Source organism: Coccinella septempunctata, chromosome 1, assembly GCF_907165205.1.
Source record: "Coccinella septempunctata chromosome 1, icCocSept1.1, whole genome shotgun sequence".
NCBI classification, from domain to species: domain Eukaryota; kingdom Metazoa; phylum Arthropoda; class Insecta; order Coleoptera; family Coccinellidae; genus Coccinella; species Coccinella septempunctata.
In genome coordinates this window covers 19176194-19203578 of record NC_058189.1, presented here as the reverse complement: position 1 = coordinate 19203578, position 27385 = coordinate 19176194, and the positions used below count along the sequence as shown (strand labels likewise).

The following is a 27385-nucleotide window of genomic DNA, read 5'->3' as shown; positions in this document are numbered from 1 at the left end:
GGCGACGAGGATTATTAACGAACTCAATAAAATTACTACAAATTGATAACGTGTGTCGTGTATCGAAATAAATTTTTCGGGACAACACGTGTGTGATCAACATGGCGACTCCTAAAACTGTGGGTCTGCAATTAGAATTTGATCCAAAAATTCATGACTGGACTGTGCACATCAATCGTCTCGAACAGTTTTTCGTGGCGAACACAATAACAGACAGTGATATTAAACGTGCAATTCTGTTAAATGGATTGTCTCAAGAGGCATATATCCTTCTTCAAAATCTTTGCGTGCCAAGAAAACCACAAGAAAATGTCTACGAGGAAGTCGTTAAACTGTTGAACGAGTACTACTGTAGGAAAACCAACGTTTTTGCTGAAAGATGCCAGTTTTATGCGGCAAGAAAATCTCCGAACGAGAACATTCAAGACTGGGCAGTGAAGCTTCGCAGTTTGTGTGTGAAATGCGAGTTCGGTGATCAATTGAAACATATTCTCCGTGATAAGTTTATATGTGGTTTGAATCCGGGAAAAATAATGGACAAAATGTTGAGTGAGTGTCGGGCTACGACAACATTCGAAGAGGCCGTCAGTTTGGCTACAGCAGCTGAAATTACATGGAGAAATCAAGATGAAAATGCCGATCCATCATTTATCAGAGAAGAACCTCGGGAAATCTACCGGGTACAAGGGACTCCCCCGCGCAGAGAGGTACAACGCAGCGCAGCGAGAGCGCGTTCCAGCGCAGTCGTGCCTGCCAGAAACCGAGAGGTGGATTGGTGTTCCATTTGCGGTAGGGGTAAACATCCAGAAAGTAAATGTTTCTTTAAAAACAAGGAACAACAACCAAGGTATTGCGCTCATTGTAGTACTAAAACTCACAACACGTCGAATTGTAGGAATAAAAAGGAAAAAGTTTATAATGTACAACTTGACCATTCAAATGAAAATTGTGATATAGAAGAATTTCCAATATTTACTGTAGAATCAAATGTTTCGAATCCAATGACAATTGAAGTTCTTTTAAACAATAAGTTATTTATTTTAGAATTAGATTCTGGCGCTGCAGTTTCTTGTTTACCATATTCAGTTTATCAAAAATATTTTGAATATTATACACTAAATCCTACTAGTATTACCTTGATAAATTTCACAGGAGGAAGAATTTCTCCCCTTGGAAAAATAAATATCGAAGTTAAGTACAATAATGAAATCAAATTTATAGAATTTTGTGTTATCAAAGAAAGTACTGTTGCAATTTTGGGTCGTGATTTCATATCTGCTTTCAATATAAAATTTCAAGCTGTAAATCACATAGCTAATAATAATACATGGATAGAGAAATTGAAATTGAAATTTCCAGATGTTTTTACTGATAAAATTGGTTGTTTTAATAAATTCAAATTGAAATTGTTTCTGGAAGAAAATTCCGTTCCTAAAGTTTTCAAGGCAAGGCCACTGCCATATGCTCTTAAAGAAAAGGTCGAAAGGGAACTGAATAGGTTAGTTGACATAAATATCCTAACACCTATCGAACATAGTGATTGGGGTACACCAATTGTACCAGTTCTCAAAGAAGATGGTTCTGTCCGCATTTGCGGGGATTACAAATTAACTTTGAACCCTGTTTTAAATGACGATAAATATCCAATTCCGAGAATTGATGATTTATATGCTAAATTAAATGGTGGTCAACAATTTTCTAAAATAGACTTGAGCACAGCGTATCAACAGATAGAACTTGAAAACGAATCGGCGGAATTAACGGCAATATCGACTCATAAAGGTCTATTTTTTTATAATAGGTTACCATACGGTATAAAATGTGCACCAGGAAAGTTTCAGAGAATTATGGATCAACTTTTCGGTGATATGGAAGATGTTTGCGTATTTCTTGACGATATACTTATAACGGGTAAAGACTTTAAATCTCATGTAGAAAATTTAGAAAAAGTTTTGCAAATATTACAGGATTGCGGTTTAACGATTAAAATGGAAAAATGTACCTTCTTTTCAGATTCCGTTTCGTATTTAGGATTCGAAATTAGTCAGCAAGGGTTACATAAATCTAAAAAGAAGTTGGAGGCTATAAAAAATATTCCAATTCCTCAGAATGTGTCACAAATTCGTTCATTCATAGGGGCAATAAATTATTACAATAGGTTCATCCCGAATGTACCAACAGTATTACATCCACTTTATAATTTGATAAAAAAAAATTCAATTTGGAATTGGAATCAAGAATGTCAGAATTCGTTTGATACGGTCAAAGAAATATTGCAGTCGGATAACTTTCTGGTTCATTTCAATCCAGAGCTTCCACTGAATTTAACAGTGGATGCATCAGACTATGGAGTCGGCGCAGTTCTGTCGCATATTTTCGAAAACGGTGTGGAAAGACCAATTTGTTTTGCTTCGAAAACTCTGAACGATCAACAAAAAAGGTGGAGTCAGATAGATAAGGAAGCATATAGTATAATTTTTGGAGTGAAAAGGTATTATCAGTTCTTATACGGTCATAAATTCACGTTGGTCACTGATAATAAAGCCCTGGTTTCAATATTTGGTCCTAAGAAGGGGATCCCTATCATGGCAGCAAATAGACTTCAAAGATATGCCTGTTTTTTGAGCGGATTTGATTTTGAAATTAAATATGTTAAATCTAGTAAGAACATTGCTGATTTTTTGTCACGATTACCATTGAATGCGATGGATTCCGAGATTAACAAAGATTTGTATAGTATAAATTATGTTAGCGGTTGTAATGAGATAGAAATAGATTTGAAAAGAATTGAAAATGAAACACAAATAGATGAAATTTTATCGAAAGTTTATAGATATACATTGTCAGGTTGGCCGAAAGAAGTAGCGGATATTCATTTGAAACCCTTCTTAAGAAGGCAGTACGAAATATCTATAGTAAATAATGTTTTAATGTGGGGGCATAGAGTCATTATTCCGGGATATCTCCAAAAGGAAGTTCTAAAAATGTTCCATAATAGTCACATGGGAATAGTAAAAACAAAGTCATTAGCAAGATCATATGTTTGGTGGCCCTGTCTCAACAAAGACATCGAAATGATGTGTAAATCATGTACGGTCTGTCAATCAGTACAGAGAAACCCTAACAAAGGACAGTTACAATCCTGGCCTATATCTAATGAAGTATGGGAAAGAGTGCATATAGACTTTTTAGGTCCCATAATGGGTAAATATTGTTTAATTGTTTTAGACTCATTTTCGAAATGGTTGGAGGTTTTTGTAATGAATAGTATCACAACAAGTCACACAATTGAAAAATTAACTGAAATTTTTTCTCGTTTTGGTATACCTAAGATATTAGTGTCTGATAATGGACGCCAGTTAGTTTCGGAGGAATTTGAAAACTTTTTGACACAAAATGGTATACAGCATATAACTTCACCTCCCTACCATGCAGCTTCTAATGGTGCTGCTGAAAACAGTGTAAAAACTGTGAAAAATTTTCTCATAAAAGAGCTGCAAAATCGTAACAGTAACTTCGATATGAATCGTTCACTGTGTAGGTTACTGATGACTTATAGAATAACTGAACATTGTTCAACGGGTGAATCCCCCTCACGTTTGTTTTTTGGAAGACAGATCAGAACCAGATTTGACCTTCTTAAACCCGATAATGTTCAAAAACCACCTAAAGATATTGAAACTGTAAAAAATAATTTAAGAAAATCTCAGAGTAATAACTTAAAGTATTTTAGAGGAGGAAGGAGAGAGAGATTCACTTTGGGACAATGTGTTTATGCGAAGGACTTTAGAAATGTAACCAAACCAAATTGGGTAGTTGGTCATGTAATGAAAATTTTAGGTAAAAATGTGTATTTAGTGAAAGTTTACAACACCGATTTGGTTTGGAAAAGACATCAGAATCAACTGGTCAGTTTTGATATATCCAATGTCGGAGATATAGATTCTAGTTTCGACGATAATGATGAAGTTGCCAATGATTCTTATGATCACTGTAATAATGATGTTTCAAATGAGCATTGTTTGGAAAATGGTATCAGTGATGAATTGCCGAGCGATGTTGACGGTAGAATGATTGAGGAAGGAAATAGGGCTCAGAAAGTGACACCGCAACGCACATCATTGCTGGTACAGAATAGACCTAAAAGATTGAGAAAGTCGCCAGATGGGTGGCGTTATTGATTCAAATTTTGTGAATTATTGTATTAGAATGTAATATTGATTTATCGGGAAATAACCAAATAAGGAGGGGAGAGTGTAATGTACGCACTTTATTCTTGTGCGCATGCGTTATGATTGCATGGAGCGAACACATACTGTTAACGCGAACCAGTTGAAAATGGGTATGTAAGATGACCGAATGTCTAATGTGGAAATAAATGAGATCACCCTCAGAGTGTTTGATTTTCTAAGAAACCTCAAGACATTACAATGGGGATGCTTCTTTCCGCACATATCTTAATCATATCATCGAATTCACTTAAGTTGTTTATTTCATTCTCACTCATGAAATTGTTTATATTCGTTTGGAATTTAGGCCAATCAGCTTTGGAAGTTTTAAATTTTCTTGTAGAATAAAATTTTGTCGTTTTTATATTTGGTTCTTCTGAAAAATGTATGTGAATTGGGAAGTGGTCGCTTTGTCCTGTATCATGATTTACCATCCACGAAAACTTGTTGGCGAGATTAGTCGGTACAATAGTCAGGTCTGGTGCACTTTTCTTTTCATTTGGTTTCGTCAGTCTTGTCGCAGATCCATCATTTAGTATAATTATATCCCGATCTTCAGTTAGCTCTTGAATAATCCTACCATTGGGGTTTATGGACTGAGACCCCCACATGAAGTTTTGCGCATTCAGGTCTCCCATGATCACAAAAGGACCTGGGCTTGAATCTATTATTTTAATCAATATTTTCTTGTCTAATTTGGTATCTGGTGGGTTATATATGTTAATAAACCAGACCTTGTTTACTTCTACTATCTGAAATTGGAATTTTTTTGGCATATTTTGGATATTTATGTTTATAATTTTGAACTTTATATTTTCCTTGATTAAGAGGGCTATTCCTCCCCAACGGTCATATCTGTCATTTCTGATGATTTTATAATTTTTTATTTTAATTATTTTATCTTTATCAAGAAGGGTTTCAGTCAAGGCTATCATATCCGGCATAGACATTGTCAGCTTGCCCATAAGTTCGTTATAATTAGCTATTATTGATCTTATATTCCATTGTATAATAAACATATTGAATATATTTGAGACTAGTTAGGTAAATAAAATAATAAAGCGGTTTACATATACACATATATTTGTCGGTGGGCATGATATAATGAAGGGTTAATATTCTCCAATTTCATCCATAGATGTATCATCTATTTCTATTTTATACTCTGGAGGTTTATGTATTTGTACATCGTGAATAATTATTTTTCTCTCATTATTTATAATATTCTCTTCGAAATTTGAATAGTTCGATTGAGTTTCTATTTCATTTGTTGGATTAATATCATCTGAGTTTATAGATATATCCATTTCTGAGTTTTGGGTATTATAAATTTTTTCTCTATTATTCATGTTGTAATTTGGTTCATATTCGATCAGGCATTTTTTAATTTCATCTCTGTCATATGCTGGTTTTTGAGGAGCTATTCTTTTCCTAGGAGAAAAGGTGGTAATTCTGTGGGGTTCATTTGTTTTATTATCTGAATGTTTTTTTGATGCCTTTGTTTCGTCCGCATATGATATTCTGTTAACTGTTACCGGGAGTGTTTTGATGTTATTTTCCTGCATGCACTCGTACCTATATTGAAATTTTTTCGTTTTCGAAGCATGAGGTTCGCTTCATAAAAGGTATATTTATATACTGCCATAGCTTCTTTAATCAATTTTTGATGTTCGTATTCCGGGCAGGTTCGTTCCATCGCCGTATGCCCTTCTCCACAAAATATACATTTTGTTTCATTAGGGCAGTTTACATATTCATGATCCTCACCACAATTTCTGCATCTCCTACTACTTTTACATAAATGTGCCGTATGTCCGAAACGTAGGCAATTAAAGCATTGTATAACAGGATACACGTATTGCGAGACTTCTAAAAAATTATGGTATAATGTTATATATTTAGGTAATGTAGTACTTCTAAACGTAATTACGCAAGATTTAGTCTTTTTGTATTGTACTTCGCCATCGATTATAATTCTTTTCTTTAGTCTTCGAACATTAATTATTTCGTAATCGGATTTTCCAAAATCTATAATTTCTTGTTCATCTATATCTACATCTATTCCCGAAATGATACCCCTGACTGTTAAATATACTGCAGGGATGTATACATTATAAGCTGGAAAAGTATTATTTGATACAAACTTGTTTGCATCTTCGGCCGTGGAAAACTCTATTCCTATTCTATTTCTACCTTTTTTGGATATTTTATTTATTCTTAATTCAAAGTTGTTATTTTCGAAAAAAATTTTTCCTTTAGTCAATGGGTTTAGATTTCCCACGTTACCAATCTTACTTTCTACAAAAACAACATATGGTCCCTTCATTAACTCCGTATTTGAATATGTGTTTATTTTCGTTCGCATCTTTTTTCAATGTTAAAGATTGTGATAATATGTCGACTTGAGTATTCAACTCGCTGTCTTCGTTCAAAATTGCCTGTTTTTTCAGTTCATCTAATTCATTTTTAAGTATTATTAAATCTGCGAAAGAAAATTGCTCACTATTTTCCTGTATATTCTCCAATGTTTTTATCGATTTCGGAGTAATTGCCGTTTTTATCCGGGGATAAATCCCCGGACTATTATTTGCCATTTTTATCCCTTTCTACTGATGTTTTTTCCTTTTTCATCAACTCTCAAAAAGAAGTGTACTTCACGTACAGTTTTAAATAGGTATATAAGAAAGAAAAAAATATACAAGAAAAACCCCAAAAACAAATGAAAAATAACTTAAAGTATCCCAATGAAACCTTAAATCAAAAAGTAATAATTCGACACCTGTTTTTGAACTATCTCACCACCTTGCAATAGGGGAAATAACACGCCACCAGGAAGAATCGAAATTGGTTAGGTCCGCACCGATCCGCTCTCCGCACCGAACTCCGACATTATTAGTTCTTTGATTTAAGAAACATAGAAACCTTAGCAATAATTACATATTAACTCACCTTCCTAGATTACGGGGATAATTATGCAATTTTTGAACATTTGTCTCATCACCACCACAAAGTAAACAAAGCAAGCTTGGCATTTTGCTATCATGGAATATTGTCTTTAAATTGTCAAAATAACTCCAGAACTAACTAACAGATAACTAAGTAACCCCGAAACTTGGAATAAACAGAAAAGAATTGAAAATCATGCAAATTTACACATGTCATGTCAAAATTATCAAATGACGCATGTGACAACTACGAAATGTTTCCTACTGGGGCGAGCTCTACAAATCAAAGATAATACACACCGTTTTCTCTCTCACTATGCTGTATCTTGGTGTGTAATATCTTTGCTACAAATGCTTTCCCATAATTGAACGAAGAGAGACTTATGGAAGATACATAGACATAGAGACATGGACTGAGCAATGCCAGCATGAAATTGGCTATTTATTAGAAAGAGAGAAAAGCTCGTCGGGACATACCTTTCTCTTTTTTGTTCACATAGAGGTGAGTGTAGACCAATCAAAATTCTAGAAAAAGACAACTGCATTCCCGACGTGTTTTTCTCTCTGTCACTTTTTTTGACCGTATTTCATGCATAGATATAAAGGGAAGGCACAGTCCATGTCTCTATGTCTATGGGAAGATAACACAAGAGAGAGAGATGCACGAATTCCTTAAAATGGGACAGATTTCACTGCCAAGTTAACCAGGAGCGACTAGAAACAAAAGATATTACACACCAAGATAGAGCATAGTGAGAGAGGAAACGTCCTCGAAAAAAGATAGCTTATATTATATTTCATTTATATTTTGATCAAAACCAAAACAATGAACCAAATGCAACGATTGGTTGAAGGAATCGTTTTTTCCGAAGCTATCCGAATGATGCCGAATTGGCAGGGCCGTCGCTAGGGGGTAGGCAGGGTAGGCGGCCGCCTAAGGCGCTAGGATTTAGGGGCGGCATTTTGAGCTTAGACATGAAAAAAATCAACTTATGTACCGAATGAAAATAAATGCAGTTCAGTCAGCAACAACAGGAATACCAAGAAATATATTTAGGCGCGGACTCATTGGTGAACGCAATATGCAGGGGTAATAAAAAAACCATCAAAGGTGCCGCATTCGCATTCTTCTCATAAATATCCCAGACAGCCTATACGGTCCGCACTGTAGTGGCCACTTTTAAGAGTTATTTATGTTATAATATAACTTATCGAAGTTTTCGGCTTCGCTTTGATAAATATGGCCGACTACTGTTGGGTTTTTGGGGCGGCTTCATTCACATTTCCGAAATTATTTTCATTTTCAATTCTCCAATCAGAATACAGAAAGTTGATTCCGGGGTGGAGTGTGAAAGACTTCAGGAAGTATTTTATTTACATATGAATATTCAGTATTCGTACGAAAAGAAACGAAAAGTTCAGAGTTCATTCCTGAATCAATCAATTATATTATTTATTGCTTGTGCAAAATAAGTTATCAATTTGAAAAGTTCTGTAACTCGGTATTTTTCAAGCATTGTTTCGGCACCGGGTAACAGGATAAAAATTTATAGAAAATCCTCATCTATGTATTCAATATTTTATATTCGTAATATCTTCAAAACTCAGAGGGTCCAGGGAATACTTTTGGGCCCTATATGGTTTGAAGAAAAATATAGTTCGTTAATTTTTAGAATTTAATATGAATGTTTTCAATTTCACTATGGCATTTTGTTTTTCGGCGAAATCCTTGAGTTTTTTGCCATTTCTATTCTCTGTTATGATGGGAATTTACAGTTGAAATCTGCGATGCAGATTTCCGGGTTTGTTCCTTCCAACATGTTGTTTATCTCTTCTTCCAATAAATTGTTTTGTGACGGCTTATATGCCGAGGTAATTTCGACTCTTTGACGATTTAATTCGGCAACAATCGTCACTTTTTCTGTTTTTCCTTGTGTTTCGTCGGATCTACTTTTGAAGTAGTGTTTCAGATCTGTTCTCACCAATATTGCTACTCCTCCTCCGGTGTTTGTAATTCTGTCACATCTATATGTTTCATAATTCATGAAATTCAGTCGTCTGTTCCGATTTATTCTTGTTTCCTATAGGGCTATAATATCAGGTTGTCTCTCTGATATTATTTCTTCTATCTCGGTTTTCCGAGTGTTGATCCCGTTTATGTTCCACGAGATTATCTCGAGGGATTTCTTCCTAATATCCGTAATGTCCATTAATTCAGTTTACTGAATAATGCTTGGAGTTTCTTTTCCATTTTCCTCTCAATTTTCAACATTATCTTGTTGAAAATTTTCTCCGTGAAGATATCTTAATCATCGGCTGATTCAGATATCTTTTTCTTCTCCTGTTGACTGTTTACAGCCTGTTTTATTGGAGGCTTCTTCTGTTCTTCTTTTTGACGAAACAAATGACTGGTGCATAAAGTGGAAAATCAAGCTCAATGGACAAAAGAGCCAAGCAATATTACTACAGAAGAGAAGACTGCGACCCACAACGAAACTGGAAGTTGACGGCGAAGAAATCGACTGGAAAAATGAAGCCAAATGTTAAGGAATAACGCTTGACAAAGGACTTACTTGGAAAAGTCATATCAAACAAGCAATCGACATAACGAAAGCAGCGATGAATAGACTCTATCCTCTGATAGGAAGAAGAAGCCACATGTCTAACGAGACAAAATTGAAGATAATAATCAAAGCCGTTGCTAGGCCTCAACTGACTGATGGATCAGTTGCCTGGGGTTTCGCGGCAAAGAGCCATATCAAACGAATTCAGGCCACTGAAAACAAGCTGCTTCGATGTGCAATAGATGAACCTTGGTTTGTCAGGAATAGACTTGACGGTCTCCTCATCAGGAGCTTTCTTCTCGCGCGCGTTTAGTTGGGGGCACGCTTGGGGCCTTCGCATCCAACATTGTATCATATTTCCTTGTTGTGAAACAATTCCTTTAAGGGAATTATTTTTGGAACCCGCTACCGGTTTTGTAATTGTGGTATAAGTGGGGGATTTCGGCATATTCTTTCGGGTCATTTCCTCTCTCAAGAGGCTCATCTCACCGACCAACTGTGACACAGTTTCGGTCAGTTTGACAATTTGAGCTTTCAACTGCTTTCGTGTTCACCGTCGCTGAATTCTTCAGCATCGGTCGCTTCCATATAGGAACCCTCATTATCTGGGGTTTCCGACATGGTTTTATACTCAGATTTCTCAAAATATCAAGCAATTTGAAAATAATAAAATATTCAGGAATCTTCAATGAAATAGTCTAATATAAAACTATGGTATAAAGCCAACAGTTTCCTAAGCTATGAGAAAAATCAGAAAAAAAAGATACGAAAAATAAGCTCACCTGATGTTTTCTGCAGTACCAACGAAAAACAAATTCTGGACACTGGTGACGGGAACTTACTCTCCGACCAGTATTTATAAACTACAGCCGCCCCCACAGTAATTCCGTAGCATCCAATAGATTTTTAGATACGCATTGGAACGGCAACTTTGTAACGGGTTTAGTTCACAAAAGAGTTTAATCTCAAACGCCAGCTATTCTTCCAATTGTTTGATATTTTGAGATTTTCAAATAAAAACCATGTCGGAAACCTCAGATAATGAGGGTTCCTACATGGAAGCGACCGATGCTGAAGAATTCAGCGAAGGCGAACACGAGGAGCTTGTAAAGCTCAGAGAAGAAAATGAGCAGTTGAAAGCTCAAATAGTCAAACTGACTGAAACTGTGTCACAGTTGGTCGGTGAGATGCGCCTCTCGAGGGAGGAAATGACCCGCAATAATATGCCGAAATCTCCCACTTACGCCGCAATCACAAAGCCGGTAGCGGGTTCCAAAAATAATTCCCTTAAAGGAATTGTTTCACAACCCGAAACAAGGAAAAATGATTCAACGCAGGTTGCGAAGGCCCCAAACGCGCCCCCAACTAAACGCGCGCGAAAAGAAAGCTCATCTTCTGATGAGGAGACTGTCAAGAAGGCAACGGAAGTGCCTAAAAGAGATAAAATTCCACCCATCACAATGATGGGCACCTCAGATTGGGTAGAGACATCTAAAGCTCTCTACACAAAAAGGATAGACTACAACCGCGCAACTGTAGTTAAAGACGGTATAAAAACCTTCGCGTCAACCGTAGATGATTTTAGAAAAATTACGAAATTCTGCGAGCAGCGTGTTAAAGAATTTTTTACCTACCGAATGGAGGAGGAGAAGAAGATATATGCCGTCATTAGGCATTTACCAATCGACGCTGATCTTGCGTTGATTAAGGACGACCTGATATTCCAGGGAATATCAGACGCTGAGGTGTCCAGAATGACATCGAACAAGACGAAGAAGCCCATACCTCTCTACCTGGTTAAAACCCAGAAAAAAGGAATCTTCGAAGTGAAGCGACTCTACAACCTCTGTATTGTGGTTGAACACAAAAAGAGGCCTGAAAGTCCAAGCCAGTGCTTTAGGTGTCAAACGTACGGACATGCACAGAACAAATGCTCCTTCCCGTGGAGATGCGTGAAGTGCTCAGGAAGTCATAGCACTAGCAGCAATGACTGCACACTCACCAGAAAAGGTGAAGAGAGAAATGCCACATGTGTCTTATGTGGAGAAGAGGGCCATCCAGCTAGCTACAAAGGATGTAGCGAGTTCAAGTTGGTGACCAGAAAGAAGAATTCCCGAAAATCAGCTGAACAGAAAAAGAAGGTAACAAAAACAACAACTTCTGAACAAAAAATTCAGGAAGTAGCGAAGACCCAACCTACAGAGCAGGAAAAGAAGAGGGAGACTCCAAAACCCGTTCAGAAAAAAGAAGGACAGAAGAAGCTTACAATGAAACAGGCTGTGAACAGTCAACAAGAGAAGAAAAAGACATCTGAATCAGCCGATGATTTAGATATCTTCACGGAGAAAATTTTCAACAAGATAATGTTGAAAATTGAGAGGGAAATGGAGAAAAAACTCCAAGCATTATTTAGTAAACTGAATTAATGCACCTCACCTCCTGATATTAGGAAGAAATCCCTCAAGATAATCTCGTGGAACATAAACGGGATCAACACACGGAAGGCCGAGATAGAACAAATAATATCAGAAAGACAACCTGATATTATAGCCCTACAGGAAACAAGAATAAACCGGAACAGACGACTGAATTTCATGAATTATGAAACATATAGATGTGACAGAATTACAAACACCGGAAGAGGAGTAGCAATATTGGTGAGAACAGATCTGAAACACTACTTTAAAAGTAGATCCGACGAAACACAAGGAAAAACAGAAAAAGTGACTAATGTTGCCGAATTAAATCGGCAAAGAGTCGAAATAACCTCGGCGTATAAGCCACCACAAAATAATCTATTGGAAGAAGAGATAACAACATGTTGGAAGGATCAAACCCGAAAATCTCCATCGGAGATTTCAACTGTAAATCCCCATTATGGAACAGCATAACAGAGAATAGAAATGGCAAAAAACTCAAGGATTTCGCCGAAAAACAAAATGCCATAGTGATTGGACCAGAGCTACCGACATATCTTGCTTTTGGTAGAGGAATACCATATGTAATAGATATCGCGATATTGAAAAATATAACTCAAGAATTCTCGATTGAAACTTTGGAAGATGGAACCTCAAACCACAATCCCGTCGAATTGACAATTGGAGAAGAACAAAGAGAAAAACTGATGGAAATAAGAGAATACATCAATTGGGCTAAATACAGCCATTTAATACAATCGGAAATAACAGAAATTCCAACAATAAGCACTCCAGACGATCTGGAATGTGCGGTTGATAAACTGGAAGAGATTATATTGAAAGCTTACGAAAAAAGCACGAGAAGAGTGAAGAGACCAGCACCAAGTCATCCGCATGGCGATACGCCTAAAGAAGTAAAAGATCTTATACAAGAAAATCGAAAACTCAGAAGAATATATAGGATGAATAAAAATGATCTGAATAGAAGGAACCTCAACCGACATAGCCAAGTTCTGAAAAATGCCCTGAAAGATCTAAGAACAAGCAGATGGAACAAAAGGGTTCAAGAACTGAATACAATCGATCATTCTGCATGGAGAATGCAAAAAAGCCTACGAGGAGAAAACACTAAAATTCCACCCCTACACGGAGAAAGGGGAATGGAGTATACCAATACTGATAAGGCAGATGCATTGGCGGACTCGATCGAACGAGAATCGAGAATAAATTACAGGATAGACGACGATAATGAAGATTTGGAAGAACTGGTTGAAGAAAATGATGAAGAAATGGATGAATTACCAGCGACTGCTGAAATAGACAAGCCAACATCGCCAAATGAAATCAGGGAAATAATTAGAAGTTTGAAGAAGAGGAAAGCTCCCGGAAGCGATAAAATAACGAATGTTATGTTAAAGAAATTACCTAGAAAAGGTATAGCCGCTCTAACAAATATCGCGAATGGAATTATGAGGACAGAACACTACCCAGAAAAATGGAAAACAGCAGAAGTCATAGTATTCAATAAACCATTCAAAGAGGAGAAGTTTCCACAAAACTACAGACCGATAAGTCTACTGTCGGCGTTAGGAAAAGTAGTAGAAAGAATTATCGCCACGAGGCTAAATGAGGAAACCGAAAATCTGAAACTAATACCACCAGAACAGTTCGGATTCAGAAGAGAGCATTCAACTGAACAACAATTATTAAGGCTCACAGAGTACATAACAGAGGGATTCCAAAATAAACAAGCTACAGGTCTTGTATGGCATGAAGGATTAATATATAAGATGAGATGTGCTGGATATTCGATCAAAATATGCATAAGAATGCTCCTCAACAAGAGATATAGAGGCTGGAGTACCCCAAGGATCAGTACTTGGTCCACTTCTGTACAACATATACATCCACGATATTCCGAAAAATCCAAGAACCATGCTAACGTTATATGCTGACGACACAGGCATAGCAACTCGACACCGCAACCCAGAAGTAATAGAACGAGTTCTACAAGAGACGATTGACGAAACAAATGACTGGTGCATAAAGTGGAAAATCAAGCTCAATGGACAAAAGAGCCAAGCAATATTACTACAGAAGAGAAGACTGCGACCCACAACGAAACTGAATGTTGACGGCGAAGAAATCGACTGGAAAAATGAAGCCAAATATTTAGGAATAACGCTTGACAAAGGACTTACTTGGAATAGTCATATCAAACAAGCAATCGACAAAACGAAAGCAGCGATGAATAGACTCTATCCTCTAATAGGAAGAAGAAGCCACATGTCGAAAGAGACAAAATTGAAGATAATCAAAGCCGTTGCTGGGCCTCAACTGACTTATGGATCAGTTGCCTGGGGTTTCGCGGCAAAGAGCCATATCAAAAGAATTCAGGCCACTGAAAACAAGCTGCTACGATATGCAATAGATGCACCTTGGTTTGTCAGGAATAGACAGATTTATAAGGACCTGAAATGGGAAACCATAACGGAATTCATGAACAGAAAAGCAGAGAAATTATTCGAAACAGCGAAAAACCATCCGAATCAAGAACTCAGGAGACTAGTGGACTACGACCCAGAGGAAGACAAAAGGAGAATGCGAATTTACCGAAGGAGACCAAGAGATCAATTAAAAAGAGATTAAAATAACAACAGAAACTTATTGAAAAATTCAATAAAGTGTTAATCCAATAGAGGTTAAACACATAAATCCCAGCACGATAGTGTGCGAGAAGAAAACCGATCAAGAGATGAACGGTTTATAGGCAAATGCCCGGAACCAAAATTCAAGAAGCAGTTGAGGGTTTTTAGTGGGTCTCGAACTCAGGAGAGTGAGAAACCCCACACTGTTCCCCCTCAGGAGATGAGGGTGGTTCGACTGTCTTGCAGATTTTCCCCCTGCTACACCAAAAAAAAAAGAAAAAAAAAACGAGGTAAAGTTGGTAAAGGTTTGGGCGGCAAAGGTGGAGCCAAGCGTCATAGGAAAGTACTACGAGACAACATCCAAGGTATCACCAAACCCGCTATCAGGAGATTGGCTAGGCCTGGAGGTGTCAAGCGTATTTCTGGTCTCATTTACGAAGAAACTCGTGGAGTGTTGAAGGTGTTCCTGGAAAATGTAATCAGGGACGCTGTCACATATACCGAACATGCAAAGAGAAAAACTGTTACCGCCATGGACGTTGTATATGCCCTCAAACGTCAAGGACGTACATTGTACGGTTTCGGCGGTTGAATGAGTCATTATTCAGGTTGTAGTATAAACGGTCCTTCTCAGGACCACAACGATATAATGTTCGTTTTGTCCAATATCAATGTCGATTGCTAATAAATACTTCGGACTAAGTTCTTGAGGATATGTACGTATTATTTTACTATGATCACTAAGCCCGGTTAAGAAGAGAATCCTTCTTGGATTCTGTGGCCAAACCCTTCGTCCATCCTCAAGATAAAATTTTTTGAAATAGTTCCGATCTGAGACTCCAGGACGAGAAACCTATAAAACAATTGAAACCTCGGTACCCGCCGAGGTAGTCCTTTTCTGAGAAAAGGTGTTTGCCGGACGATTCCAAAGTGTGCTTGGACTCGCCCATTCATGTTCGGTGATAATAACCTCTATAGAAGATCTACAAATCCACAAAGTTCGTCTGCTGAATGATATTTAATACAAATAATATAGTGCAGAAAACCCTCATTTTTTTCGTCTATTAATAATTCTCTCACATTTTTGCGCTTCGTTCCACCACTAAAATATAGCATATATTATTTTCGAACCGAATAAATTCGTAAACGAGATTGTTACCTGAAGTGTCGAAGTTCATTTTCTGTAGGCGGTACTGAGCCAAGAGCCAACCCTTATCTTAACAACCTTCGGCGAAAATAGTCGTTTTTCAATATCTACCTTTCGCAGAATTCATTCACTGAGTTAAAATGTCTCTGAGTAGTGAAGAGAAACGACTTTTGCTTAGTAAAAAACAACGAAAGGTTTACATTGAACGAATTGGGTGCATTCTAAATGCGGCGATCATTGCAGAAAGTGATCGAACAAAAACCCTGGAGTCTACCTTCAAAGCCTTCGATAGTATACAATTCAAGATTGCCAACCAATTATGCGGAGCGGAGCAATTAGTCCCTAGAAACCGAAAATAAACTGCAGGCGAAGATTGAGGAAATACATTTTGATATACAGACAATTCATAGCGAAAAACGACTATTTTCGCAGAAGGTTGTTGAGATAAGGGTTGGCTCAGTACCGCTTACAGAAAATGAACTTCGACACTTCAGGTAACAATCTCGTTTACGAATTTGTTCGGTTCATATATGCTATATTTTAGTGGTGGAACAAAGCGCACAAATGAGATATCAAATAGAATTTTTAATTCGGCCACGAAGGACCATTAAAGAAGGCGCTGGACACACGCCAAATAATTCAATTAACCAAAAAAATGAGGGTTTTCTGCACTATATTATTTGTATTAAATATCATTCAGCACACGAACTTTGTGGATTTGTAGATCTTCTATAGAGGTTATTATCACCGAACATGAATGAGCGAGTCCAAGCACACTTTGGAATCGTCCGGCAAACACCTTTTCTCAGGAAAGGATTACCTCGGCGGTCACCGAGGTTTCAAGTCCTCGAGTCTCAGATCGGAACTACTTAAAAAAATTTCATCTTGAGGATGGACGGAGGGTTTGGCCACAGAATCCAAGAAGGATTCTCTTCATATCCGGGCTTAGTGATCATAGTGAAATAATACGTACATATCCTCAAGAATTTAGTACGAAGTATTTATTAGCAATCGACATTGATATTGGATAAAACAAACATTAAATGGTTGTGGTCCTGAGAAGGACCGTTTATACTTCAACCTGAATAATGACTCATTCAACCGCCGAAACCGTACAATGTACGTCCTTGACGTTTGAGGGCATATACAACGTCCATGGCGGTAACAGTTTTTCTCTTTGCATGTTCGGTATGTGACAGCGTCCCTGATTACATTTTCCAGGAACACCTTCAACACTCCACGAGTTTCTTCGTAAATGAGACCAGAAATACGCTTGACACCTCCACGCCTAGCCAATCTCCTGATAGCGGGTTTGGTGATACCTTGGATATTATCTCGGAGTACTTTCCTATGACGCTTGGCTCCACCTTTGCCCAAACCTTTACCACCTTTACCTCGTCCGGTCATGTCTGTAGAACGTTAGAAAGGGTCGAAGTAGAAAGTCGATACGTAAGCGAAAACAGAATAAGAGCAACGTAGTCTCTGACCAGTATTTATAAACTACAGCCGCCCCACCACAGTAATTCCGTAGCATCCAATAGATTTTCAGATACGCATTGGAACGGCAACGTAGTCTATAAATATGGGCCGACGGTGGTGGGGACGGATAGAATTGTTCAGATTGCGTCGCGGACCTGTTCGTGTAGAGGAATTCACTAACATTCATTATGGCTCGTACTAAGCAGACTGCTAGAAAGTCGACCGGGGGTAAGGCTCCGCGAAAACAATTAGCCACCAAGGCTGCACGTAAAAGTGCTCCAGCCACAGGCGGTGTGAAGAAACCTCACCGTTACCGTCCGGGTACCGTTGCTTTACGTGAAATACGACGTTATCAGAAGAGTACCGAGTTGTTGATCCGTAAGTTGCCTTTCCAGAGGTTGGTACGTGAGATCGCTCAGGATTTCAAAACTGATCTCAGATTTCAAAGTTCCGCCGTAATGGCACTTCAAGAAGCTAGCGAAGCTTATTTGGTTGGACTCTTCGAGGATACAAACTTGTGTGCGATCCACGCCAAAAGAGTAACTATCATGCCGAAGGACATTCAACTTGCTAGACGTATCAGGGGTGAACGTGCCTAAATTTCGATTCGGGAATCTTGCATATCGGTTCTTTTCAGAACCACAAAATTCTAGATGACTTTTTTACTCGTACGATACTTCGATCGCCACGGTTATACAGTTCGGTACGAAACTGACACTGAACGGAAAAGGGAATTTTTGGTAAGATTTCTTAATGTTGCGTAGTCACATCAGAATCCTTCATCAGACGAATTCTTGAAAATTTTCCGAATTGTAGTTTGCCGATTCGGCAAATTATAAAACCACCAACTGTTTGATCAATTCGTGTTGAAATGGTTTCCCATTTTAGGTCCCTATAAATCTGTCTATTCCTGACAATCTACTCACTATAAATTTGTGCTCTCATGATACATTCTCACGTTCATTCATCTTACTCGATATACATGTTGGCTCTCAGCCTTCTGCACCTCTTGAAACCAACGTTTAGTGGTTATCGCAGTACTCTCGTTTTGCACTTCTCATAATTCATCAATTGTATCTTCTGTTTTTCCGATGGACGTTCTAATCGTGCTCACTTGTAAGCAGTTCGTCTCTGTAAATGTTGCTCAATGATAAATATCATGTATATTAATAATACTATTCTTTTCTCATTTTAACTTGTACGATTCATTCACTGCTCCTACTCGCATCATAACTATTGGTCAGCTCACATTTAATGTATTTATCTCACCCAGTTGATCAGACTTAAACAATGTAGTTTCACCTCTTGGCCTATTTCACTAGACCTGGACTGGACTGGCAGATGAACAGCAACTTCGAAAATTTTAACGAATTAAAATTCCGATAATACATACGCGTATAGAATCTACACAAACTTCACAGACGGAATCAAAAATTCCGTAGCAGCTGTGCTAGTGGGCACTTTCACTTCTACTTTCATTTTACAGCACTATGAAAATAATGCTCTGCTATGTAGAGAACAAAATCTTGTAAGATCTATTGAAGAGATGATATTTTTAGGACGAATGAATGTATGTCAGTTTTTATTCGATGTTTCGCTTTTACATAATTTATCAAAAAAAAATTTTGATTCCTCCTTTTCAGTCATTCGGTTATTCACATTTTATTCATATATTTGACATCACTACACTACTCACGGAGAGACAGGGTTTTTTTACTGAGGTTTTTCACTAAGCTCTTGTATCATACTCCAAATTGTATGGTACCCCGTTGCACTAACCTTTGCTAAAACTCGTACATATGCTATATTGTTTGATAGCTAAAAATGTATTGCTGACATTCAAAAGATAAAATATGTCTTAGACTGATTCAAAAAAATCGACATTCTTTTTTTTCGAGAAACACACTCCTTATTATCATCAGGACATTGAAAAATGACGTTTTTGAAAATATTATCCGAAAATATTTAGAGGTCGCTCATCGAGGATTTCTATTTTCCCTACTAATAGCAGGGGAAAAAAATTTGTTTCTAGTTAAAAAATTCCAGTTCGCAAAACAATGGACGGATTTCGTTGAGCGATATATTTTTATGTAGGGAATCAGGTGCTCTACAAAAACTGTCCCATACAATTTTTCCATAAAACGGCTTTTCGAAAAGTTATTAGAGCTTGAAATGAAATCTTTATCGAAGTAGCTGTTTTTACTCGGATATCGGGGAGAAATTATTGGAATTTACTTTGAAAATCAGAAAATAGTTCTGGAAAGATACAATTAATATGATTCTATGTAGATTCAAATAATTTATGACATCCTCAAATAGTCAACCTCAACAATTGTTAGAGAGTTAGAAATTTATACTCTTCAGAATCAAATTATTCAGCATCTCTTATTTCTCATTCATTTGGGTCAGAAAGAATGAATGGTTTTATGCTCTCTTTCAGATTAGTGTTGTTCTTAAACCCGGTACTTCAGTTTCAGTCATAATACAATTTTTTGTATTCATTATTTTTATAAACCCAAAATGGCCGCTGTCACAAAAGAGTGAACTTCAACAATTTTTCAACAAATATCTCGATATTTGTGGAATTGGTAGGTTTAATGATATTAGAAATAAGTCGCATATAGAAAGCATTCATTCGGTTGTGGGAAATAATATTGGTGTTGGTATATTCAACATCTATAATAGATAATATGTTCTAAACAGATAATTTCAATTTTTTTTTGTTGCAATCCGGAAAACGATGACGATGTTCGTTGATCAATTGTAAAAGAAACTGTAACTGTTAATTCTTCATTCTTCTTTTAGTAGTTATTACATTCTTCAATTAAACCAATAACTCGCTCCGTTAAATCGTTAACAACAGAAAGATCCTATCATCTATATGTTACTTTCACTACGTAATGTCTTCTCCAATGAAATCATATAGCGAGAATTTTGCAAATGCGGCCATTTTGGGTTTGCAAAAATAATGAATACACAAAATTGTATTATGGATGAAACTGAAGACAAGTACCGAGTTTAAGATCAAACACTAATCACAAGCACAAAACCAATCATTCTTTCTGACCCAAGTGAATGAGAAAAAAGAGATGCTAAATAATTTGATTCTGAAGAGTATGAAACACCCTAACAATTGTTGAGGTTGACAATTTGGGGATGTCATGAATGATTTAAATCTGAATAAAATCATATCAATTGTAACTTTCGAGAACGATTTCCTGATTTTCAAAGTAAATTCCAATAACTGCTTCCCGATATCCGAGTAAAAACAGCTACTTCGACAAAAATTTAATTTCAAGCTCTAATAACTTTTCGAAAAGCCGTTTTATGCAAAAATTTTATGGGGCAGTTTTTGTAGACCACTAAACTCCCTACATAAAAATATATCGCTCAATGGTATCCGTCCATTGGTTTGCGAACTGGAATTTTTTAACTAGAAATAAATTATTTTCCCCTGCTATTAGTAGGGAAAATAGAAATCCTCGAAGAGCGACCTCTAAATAATAAGATTTTTGGCTAATATCTTCACAGACGTTTTTTTTCGATGCCCTGAAGATAATAAGGGGTGTGTTTGCCGAAAAAAAAGAAAGTCGATTTTTTTGAATCAGTCTAAATATATATAAATATATATTCATATATTAGTTTATATATTTTTGACCACTTTTTTCACAACCTTTTCTTTGTTTTTTGAGTCCATCTGAATGTAATGATTACCTTTTGTTGTAGCCTGATGAAGGAAATAAAATTTCCGAAACGTCGCTGAGAGAATAGTTGTTTTGATTTGTTCCTTGTGCCAATATTCACCTTTAATGAAATTCTCTTGATGGTTTCCACCTTTTATATCTTCTTTCCAACCTTGATTTCTTTGGCATCTTTTGTTGAAATTTCCTGAAGTTTTGTTTAGGGCTGGTTTCGGAGAGGTTTAGTGTGGGCGTTCAATCCTAGAATCTCATATTTATAGTTTTCGAATTCAGTTCAATACTCTCGATAGAAATTCAGTGGCCGATTAGACAAAGTATGAGATCAATTTCCGAGGAACTGTTAGATCAATTCGAGCCAAATCTTGAAACTATACGAAGTTTTGGAATTGAGACACATACGTTGAATTTCAGTCGATACTATGATAGAAATTCAGTTTTCAGTGGTCGATTCGACAAAGTATTAGAAAATTTCGCTACTTCCAGTAAAAATGCGGATTTTGATGGTCGATTCTGATGGTCAATGAATAAAAGAATAAGTTCTATTCATCATGAGCTGTTCGATCAAGGAGAATCAAATTTCGAAATAATAACTAATGATAAGAATATCCAGGAACCATGACAAGAGCGACTTTGGCAAGTCTGGGAAGAATCATTTCGGTCCGTCAAAAATGATATATCGGCCTATTTCCCATATCGCATTCGTCCGAAATACGATGCAATGATGAACCCAATAATTGGTACAAATAAAAAGCTTTAAATTCCGTGAGATTACGCAGTAAACTTGCAATTTCAAGTCCTTAGCAATAATTTACGAGCCAATCGCCCGTCAAATTTCCGTCAACTTCGGTAATATGGATCCCACTATCGGAAGTAATCCAAACCCGAAGTGCTTAACACAATGTCATTATCAACCTCCGAGTCTGAAGTGCGACAGGCAACTACGCCTGCTAGTGCTGTTGGTAAGACGCTTAAAAAAGCCGAGAAAAAAACCTCAGCAAAGTCTAAACATGTCAAACCCAGCCATCCTCCAACTTCCGATATGGTTAACAGTGCCATCAAAGGATTGAAAGAAAGGAGCGGGTCCTCGTTGCAAGCTATCAAGAAATACATCGGTTCGAATTACAAGGTCGATTCTGAAAAACTTGCACCGTTCATAAGAAAATATCTGAAGTCCGCTGTACAGTCCGGTTCCCTGATTCAGACCAAAGGAAAAGGAGCGTCTGGTTCTTTCAAATTGGCCGCTGGCGGATCTACAACAAACGCGTCGAAGAAGGTTACGAAAAAATTGGTCAAGTCGGCCGATGGAGCAAATAAGAATGCGTCATCTACAACGGCAGCCGAGAAGAAGAACAAATCCCCTGCCAGGTCTACAACTACAGTGAGTAAGTCGAAAAAGAGAGCGGCAATTGCTACAGAAAAAAAGAAGCCAAAATTAACGAAATCTCCCTCGAAAGCTAAGAAGGCAATCAAATCGCCGACGAAGAAGCCCAAAGCACCGAAACCAAAAACGGTCAAATCAGTAACGGCTCCGAAGAAAGTAACGTCTCCCAAAAAGAAAAAGTAAAACGTATATAATTTTGGAAGGATAAACATTTTAAACCGGCCCTTTTCAGGGCCTCTACAATTTTCTATCAAATATTACTTTTATAGATTTTCACTCGCTAGAGAAACGATGTCAGAAAAGATGTTTCCATCGAACACGGTAGGTAATTTTTTTCGGAAAATGTAAATATTTTTGAAAATGCTATCACATAAGTCCCGAATTCTGAAAATCACTTGACGGTCAGGAATTTAGCCGAATAATTTCAGGTGCAGAATATTCAGAATTTCACTCTAGCTATCGAATGATAGCGATCTTGATCAAAAAATCATGAAAATTAATATACGGCAGAAATTTAATATCTTTTCCGAGGTACTCAACATAGTCATCGCAATTGAAAAACTACGTTTCATTACGAGTTTAAGTTCAGTTCTTTCGAAATTGAACTCGTTATTTGACTAATTGACCATTAAAATCAAAACAAGCTGCTACCATGTGCAATAGATGCACCTTGGTTTGTCATGAATAGACAGATTTATAGGGACCTAAAATGGGAAACCATAACGGAATTCATGAACAAAAAAGCAGAGAAATTATTCGAAACAGCGAAAAACCATCCGAATCAAGAACTCAGCAGACTAGTGAACTACGACCCAAATGAAGACAAAAGGAGAATGCGAATTTACCGAAGGAGACCAAGAGATCAATTAAAAAGATTTTAATATACTAACAGAAACTTATTGAAAATCGAATAAAGTGATATCCAATAGAGGATAAACACATAAATCCCAGCAATATAGTGTGTGAGAAGAAAACAGACTAAAAGATGAAAGGTTTATAGGCAAATGCACGGAATTCTTTTTTTTTGTGTAGCAGGGGGAAAATCTGCAAGTCAGACGAACCACCCTCTGGGGATTCTCACTCTCTTGAGCTCGAGACCCACTAAAAACCCTTAACTGCTTCTTGTCCTGTAATTTTTTCATGTAGAAAAGTGACGATTTCATCTTGAACTTTTTTTTTCGGTTAATTATTATCACTAGGTATTTACAATCACAACACCGTCCAATTTAGTTATTTTAGAACTAGGTTCTTCGGAAGTATCCTTATTTTTCTCATTATCCTCATCACTGGGTAATGGACGTTTCGAAGCACTGGTAGAAGGATTATTTTCATCGCTTGAATTTCTGGGAAAAATATCCACAAAGGCAGGTTTTCGCTTGAAATGTTTTTTAAATTGGACACTGAATGTTTGTAAGACAGTTGTTGTTTACAGATGTCGCAGGAACACATTATTTTTTCAAGGTCTACGATAGAAAAATAAAGCCGTATCGGGCTTCTCTTATTCGACATCTTAGCAGAAAGATCGAAACACGCACTCGAAGGTATATCCTGATAGCATTGTTCACGGTACAAGGTACCTGTTTCACGTATCGACTCAACTCTACTGGAACTATTGAACTGGCGAAGTTATGAAAAAAAGTAAAAAAATTTCAAGCACCTTTACTGTGAAGTAACACATACACTAATCGTTGAGTCTCAACTTACAAATGAAACCAAAAATGAAACTTTTTGCTTTTATAAGATTTCAAGAAACCTTGGTACTTATAAACCAACTAGTTTGGAAAAGCCAAAATTGTTGGAATATTGAACTGGGGTGGTTTCCGGATTTTTGCATTCATAAAATTTCTAGAGACCGTGGTACTATAAACCAACTCCGAAGCATGTTTACAAATGACAGGACAAAACATTTGGGTTAAGCTAATTTTAATTGCATTTTGATATTTATGAAGGTCATTTTGGAAATTTCAACTTATTCATAATTTCTGTTTGTTTAGTTATGAAGAAACTGAATATGAAAAATAACAATTATCATGTGTTAAGAATCAATAAACCCCAACAATATTCCAGATATTCGGCAGGGGGCTTGAAAGAAGCAAAGATTGACAGCTCTGAAAGAAGCCGCCCCATAAAAAGAAACGTAACTTATAGAGAATGCCGACAAAGTTGTATATTTTAGATTTATGGCATCTCTGTTACAGAATGAAACATTTGTGAAAAGGGTGCCTATAAGCACGAGGGTAATTAAGTACAGGTCCAGTTTATATTAGGTACTGTTATTACTGAATTCTCAGAAAATACTCTGTATTCTGCAGAAATCTGTTAATTGAATATCATTTTAAAAAAGATTCATTAAAATTTTAATATTTACGGACATTTTAGGTTACTCGAATTTTCAAATGGTAGGTACTGAATAAAAAATTATCAAATATAAAAAATGTATATAACTCATGGGCGGAGCCAAAAATGTGAGATTTTCCTATCTCATATTTTGTGTCGGTAAGAGGACCATTTTTTCATTCCGAGTCATTCACTTGACAGGAGAAGACGTGCTACAGTGCTCCTAGTGCTATAAAAGAGAAAGCGGACGAGAAAGTCGAAGTGTCACAGTGCCGTAAAAGAGAAAGCGGAGGTGAAAGTGCCCACTAACCAAGCTACGGAATATTTGATTCCGTCTGCGAAGTTTTTGTAGGTTCTATATTTGTTATCGGAATTTTAATTCGTTAAAATTCTCAAAGTTGGTGTTCATCCTAAGTGTCCAGAGAATTTCTCGTTGGTACTGCAGAAAACATCAGGTGAGCTTATTTTTCGTATCTCTTTTCTGATTTTTATCATAGCGTATAAAACATTCGACTTTATACCATAGTTTTATACTAGACTATTTTAGTGAAGATTTCTGAATATTTTATTATTTTGAGATTTTTGATTATAAAACCATGTCGGAAACCTCAGATAATGAGGGCTCCTACATGGAAGCGACCGATGCTGAAGAGTTCAGCGAAGGCGAACACGAGGAGCTTGTAAAGCTCAGAGAAGAAAATGGGCAGTTGAAAGCTCAAATAGTCAAACTGACTGAAACTGTGTCACAGTTGGTCGGTGAGATGCGCCTATTGAGGGAGGAAATGACCCGCAACAATATGACGAAACCTCCCACGTACGCCGCAATCACAAAGCCGGTACAGGGTTCCAAGAATAATTCCCTAATAGGAACTGTTTCACAACCCGAAACAAGGAAAAATGATACAACCCAAGTCGCGAAGGCCCCAAACGCGCCCCCAACTAAACGCGCGCGAAAAGAAAGCTCCTCTTCTGATGAGGAGACTGTCAAGAAGGCAATGGAAGTGCCTAAAAAAGATAAAATTCCACCCATCACGATGATGGGCACCTCAGATTGGGTAGAGATATCTAAAGCTCTCTACACAAAAAGGATAAATTACAACCGTGCAACTACAGTTAAAGACGGTATAAAAATCATCGCGTCAACCGTAGATGATTTTAGAAAAATCACGAAATTCTTCGAGCAGCGTGGTAAAGAATTTTTTACCTACCAAATGGAGGAGGAGAAGAAGATATATGCCGTTATTAGGCATTTACCAATCGACGCTGATCTTGCGTTGATTAAGGACGACCTGATATTCCAGGGAATAACAGACGCTGAGGTGTCCAGAATGACATCGAACAAGACAAAGAAACAAATACCTCTCTACCTGGTTAAAACCCAGAAAAAGGAAATATTCGAAGTGAAGCGACTCTACAACCTCTGTATTGTGGTTGAGCATAAAAAGAGGCCTGAAAGTCCAAGCCAGTGCTTTAGGTGCCAAAGGTACGGGCATGCACAAAACAAATGCTCCTTCCCGTGGAGATGCGTAAAGTGCTCAGGAAGCCACAGCAGCAATGACTGCACACTCACCAGAAAAGGTGAAGAGAGAAATGCCACATGCGTCTTATGTGGAGAAGAGGGCCATCCAGCTAGCTACAAAGGATGTAGCGAGTTCAAGTTGGTGACCAGAAAGAAAAATTCCCGAAAATCAGTTGAACAGAAAAAGAAGGTAACAAAAACAACAACTTCTGAACAAAAAATTCAGGAAGTAGCGAAGACCCAACCTACAGAGCAGGAAAAGAAGAGGGAGACTCCGAAACCCGTCCAGAAAAAAGAAGGACAGAAAAAGCTTACAATGAAACAAGCTGTGAACAGTCAACAAGATAAGAAAAAGATATCTGAATCAGCCGATGATTTAGATATCTTCACAGAAAAAATTTTCAACAAGATAATGTTGAAAATTGAGAGGGAAATGGAGAAAAAACTCCAAGCATTATTCAGTAAACTGAATTAATGGACCTTACGGATATTAGGAAGAAATCCCTCAAGATAATCTCGTGGAACATAAACGGGATCAACACTCGGAAAGCCGAGATAGAACAAATAATATCAGAAAGACAACCTGATATTATAGCCCTACAGGAAACAAGAATAAACCGGAACAGAAGACTGAATTTCATGAATTATGAAACATATAGATGTGACAGAATTACAAACACCGGAGGAGGAGTAGCAATATTGGTGAGAACAGATCTGAAACACTACTTTAAAAGTAGATCCGACGAAACACAAGGAAAAACAGAAAAAGTGACGATTGTTGCCGAATTAAATCGGCAAAGAGTCGAAATAACCTCGGCGTATAAGCCACCACAAAACAATCTATTGGAAGAAGAGATAAACAACATGTTGGAAGGATCAAACCCGAAAATCTCCATCGGAGATTTCAACTGTAAATCCCCATTATGGAATAGCATAACAGAGAATAGAAATGGCAAAAAACTCAAGGATTTCGCCGAAAAACAAAATGCCATAGTTATTGGACCAGAGCTACCGACAT

At 37.2% G+C, this 27385-nt stretch overlaps 3 protein-coding genes and 1 pseudogene across 3 annotated transcripts; 3 read left to right on the top strand and 1 right to left on the bottom strand.

Annotated features, from left to right (window-relative positions):
• The first annotated feature begins 101 nt into the window (after positions 1 to 101).
• Positions 102 to 15445, top strand: LOC123322901. The gene is made up of 3 exons (XM_044910983.1): positions 102 to 1911; positions 3841 to 4065; positions 15094 to 15445. Exons 1-3 carry the CDS (start codon positions 102 to 104, stop codon positions 15393 to 15395), a joined length of 2337 nt encoding a protein of 778 aa, XP_044766918.1. The 3' UTR covers positions 15396 to 15445.
• A 1591-nt stretch (positions 15446 to 17036) lies between these two features.
• LOC123319030 lies at positions 17037 to 17400 on the bottom strand (annotated as a pseudogene).
• A 146-nt stretch (positions 17401 to 17546) lies between these two features.
• Positions 17547 to 18076, top strand: LOC123318886 (histone H3). Its single transcript, XM_044905658.1, has one exon. The coding sequence runs from the start codon at positions 17618 to 17620 to the stop codon at positions 18026 to 18028; it is 411 nt and encodes a 136-aa protein (XP_044761593.1). The 5' UTR covers positions 17547 to 17617; the 3' UTR covers positions 18029 to 18076.
• A 3946-nt stretch (positions 18077 to 22022) lies between these two features.
• Positions 22023 to 22756, top strand: LOC123318848 (histone H1B-like). Its single transcript, XM_044905609.1, has one exon. It carries the CDS (start codon positions 22029 to 22031, stop codon positions 22692 to 22694), a length of 666 nt encoding a protein of 221 aa, XP_044761544.1. The 5' UTR covers positions 22023 to 22028; the 3' UTR covers positions 22695 to 22756.
• The last annotated feature ends 4629 nt before the right edge of the window (positions 22757 to 27385 follow it).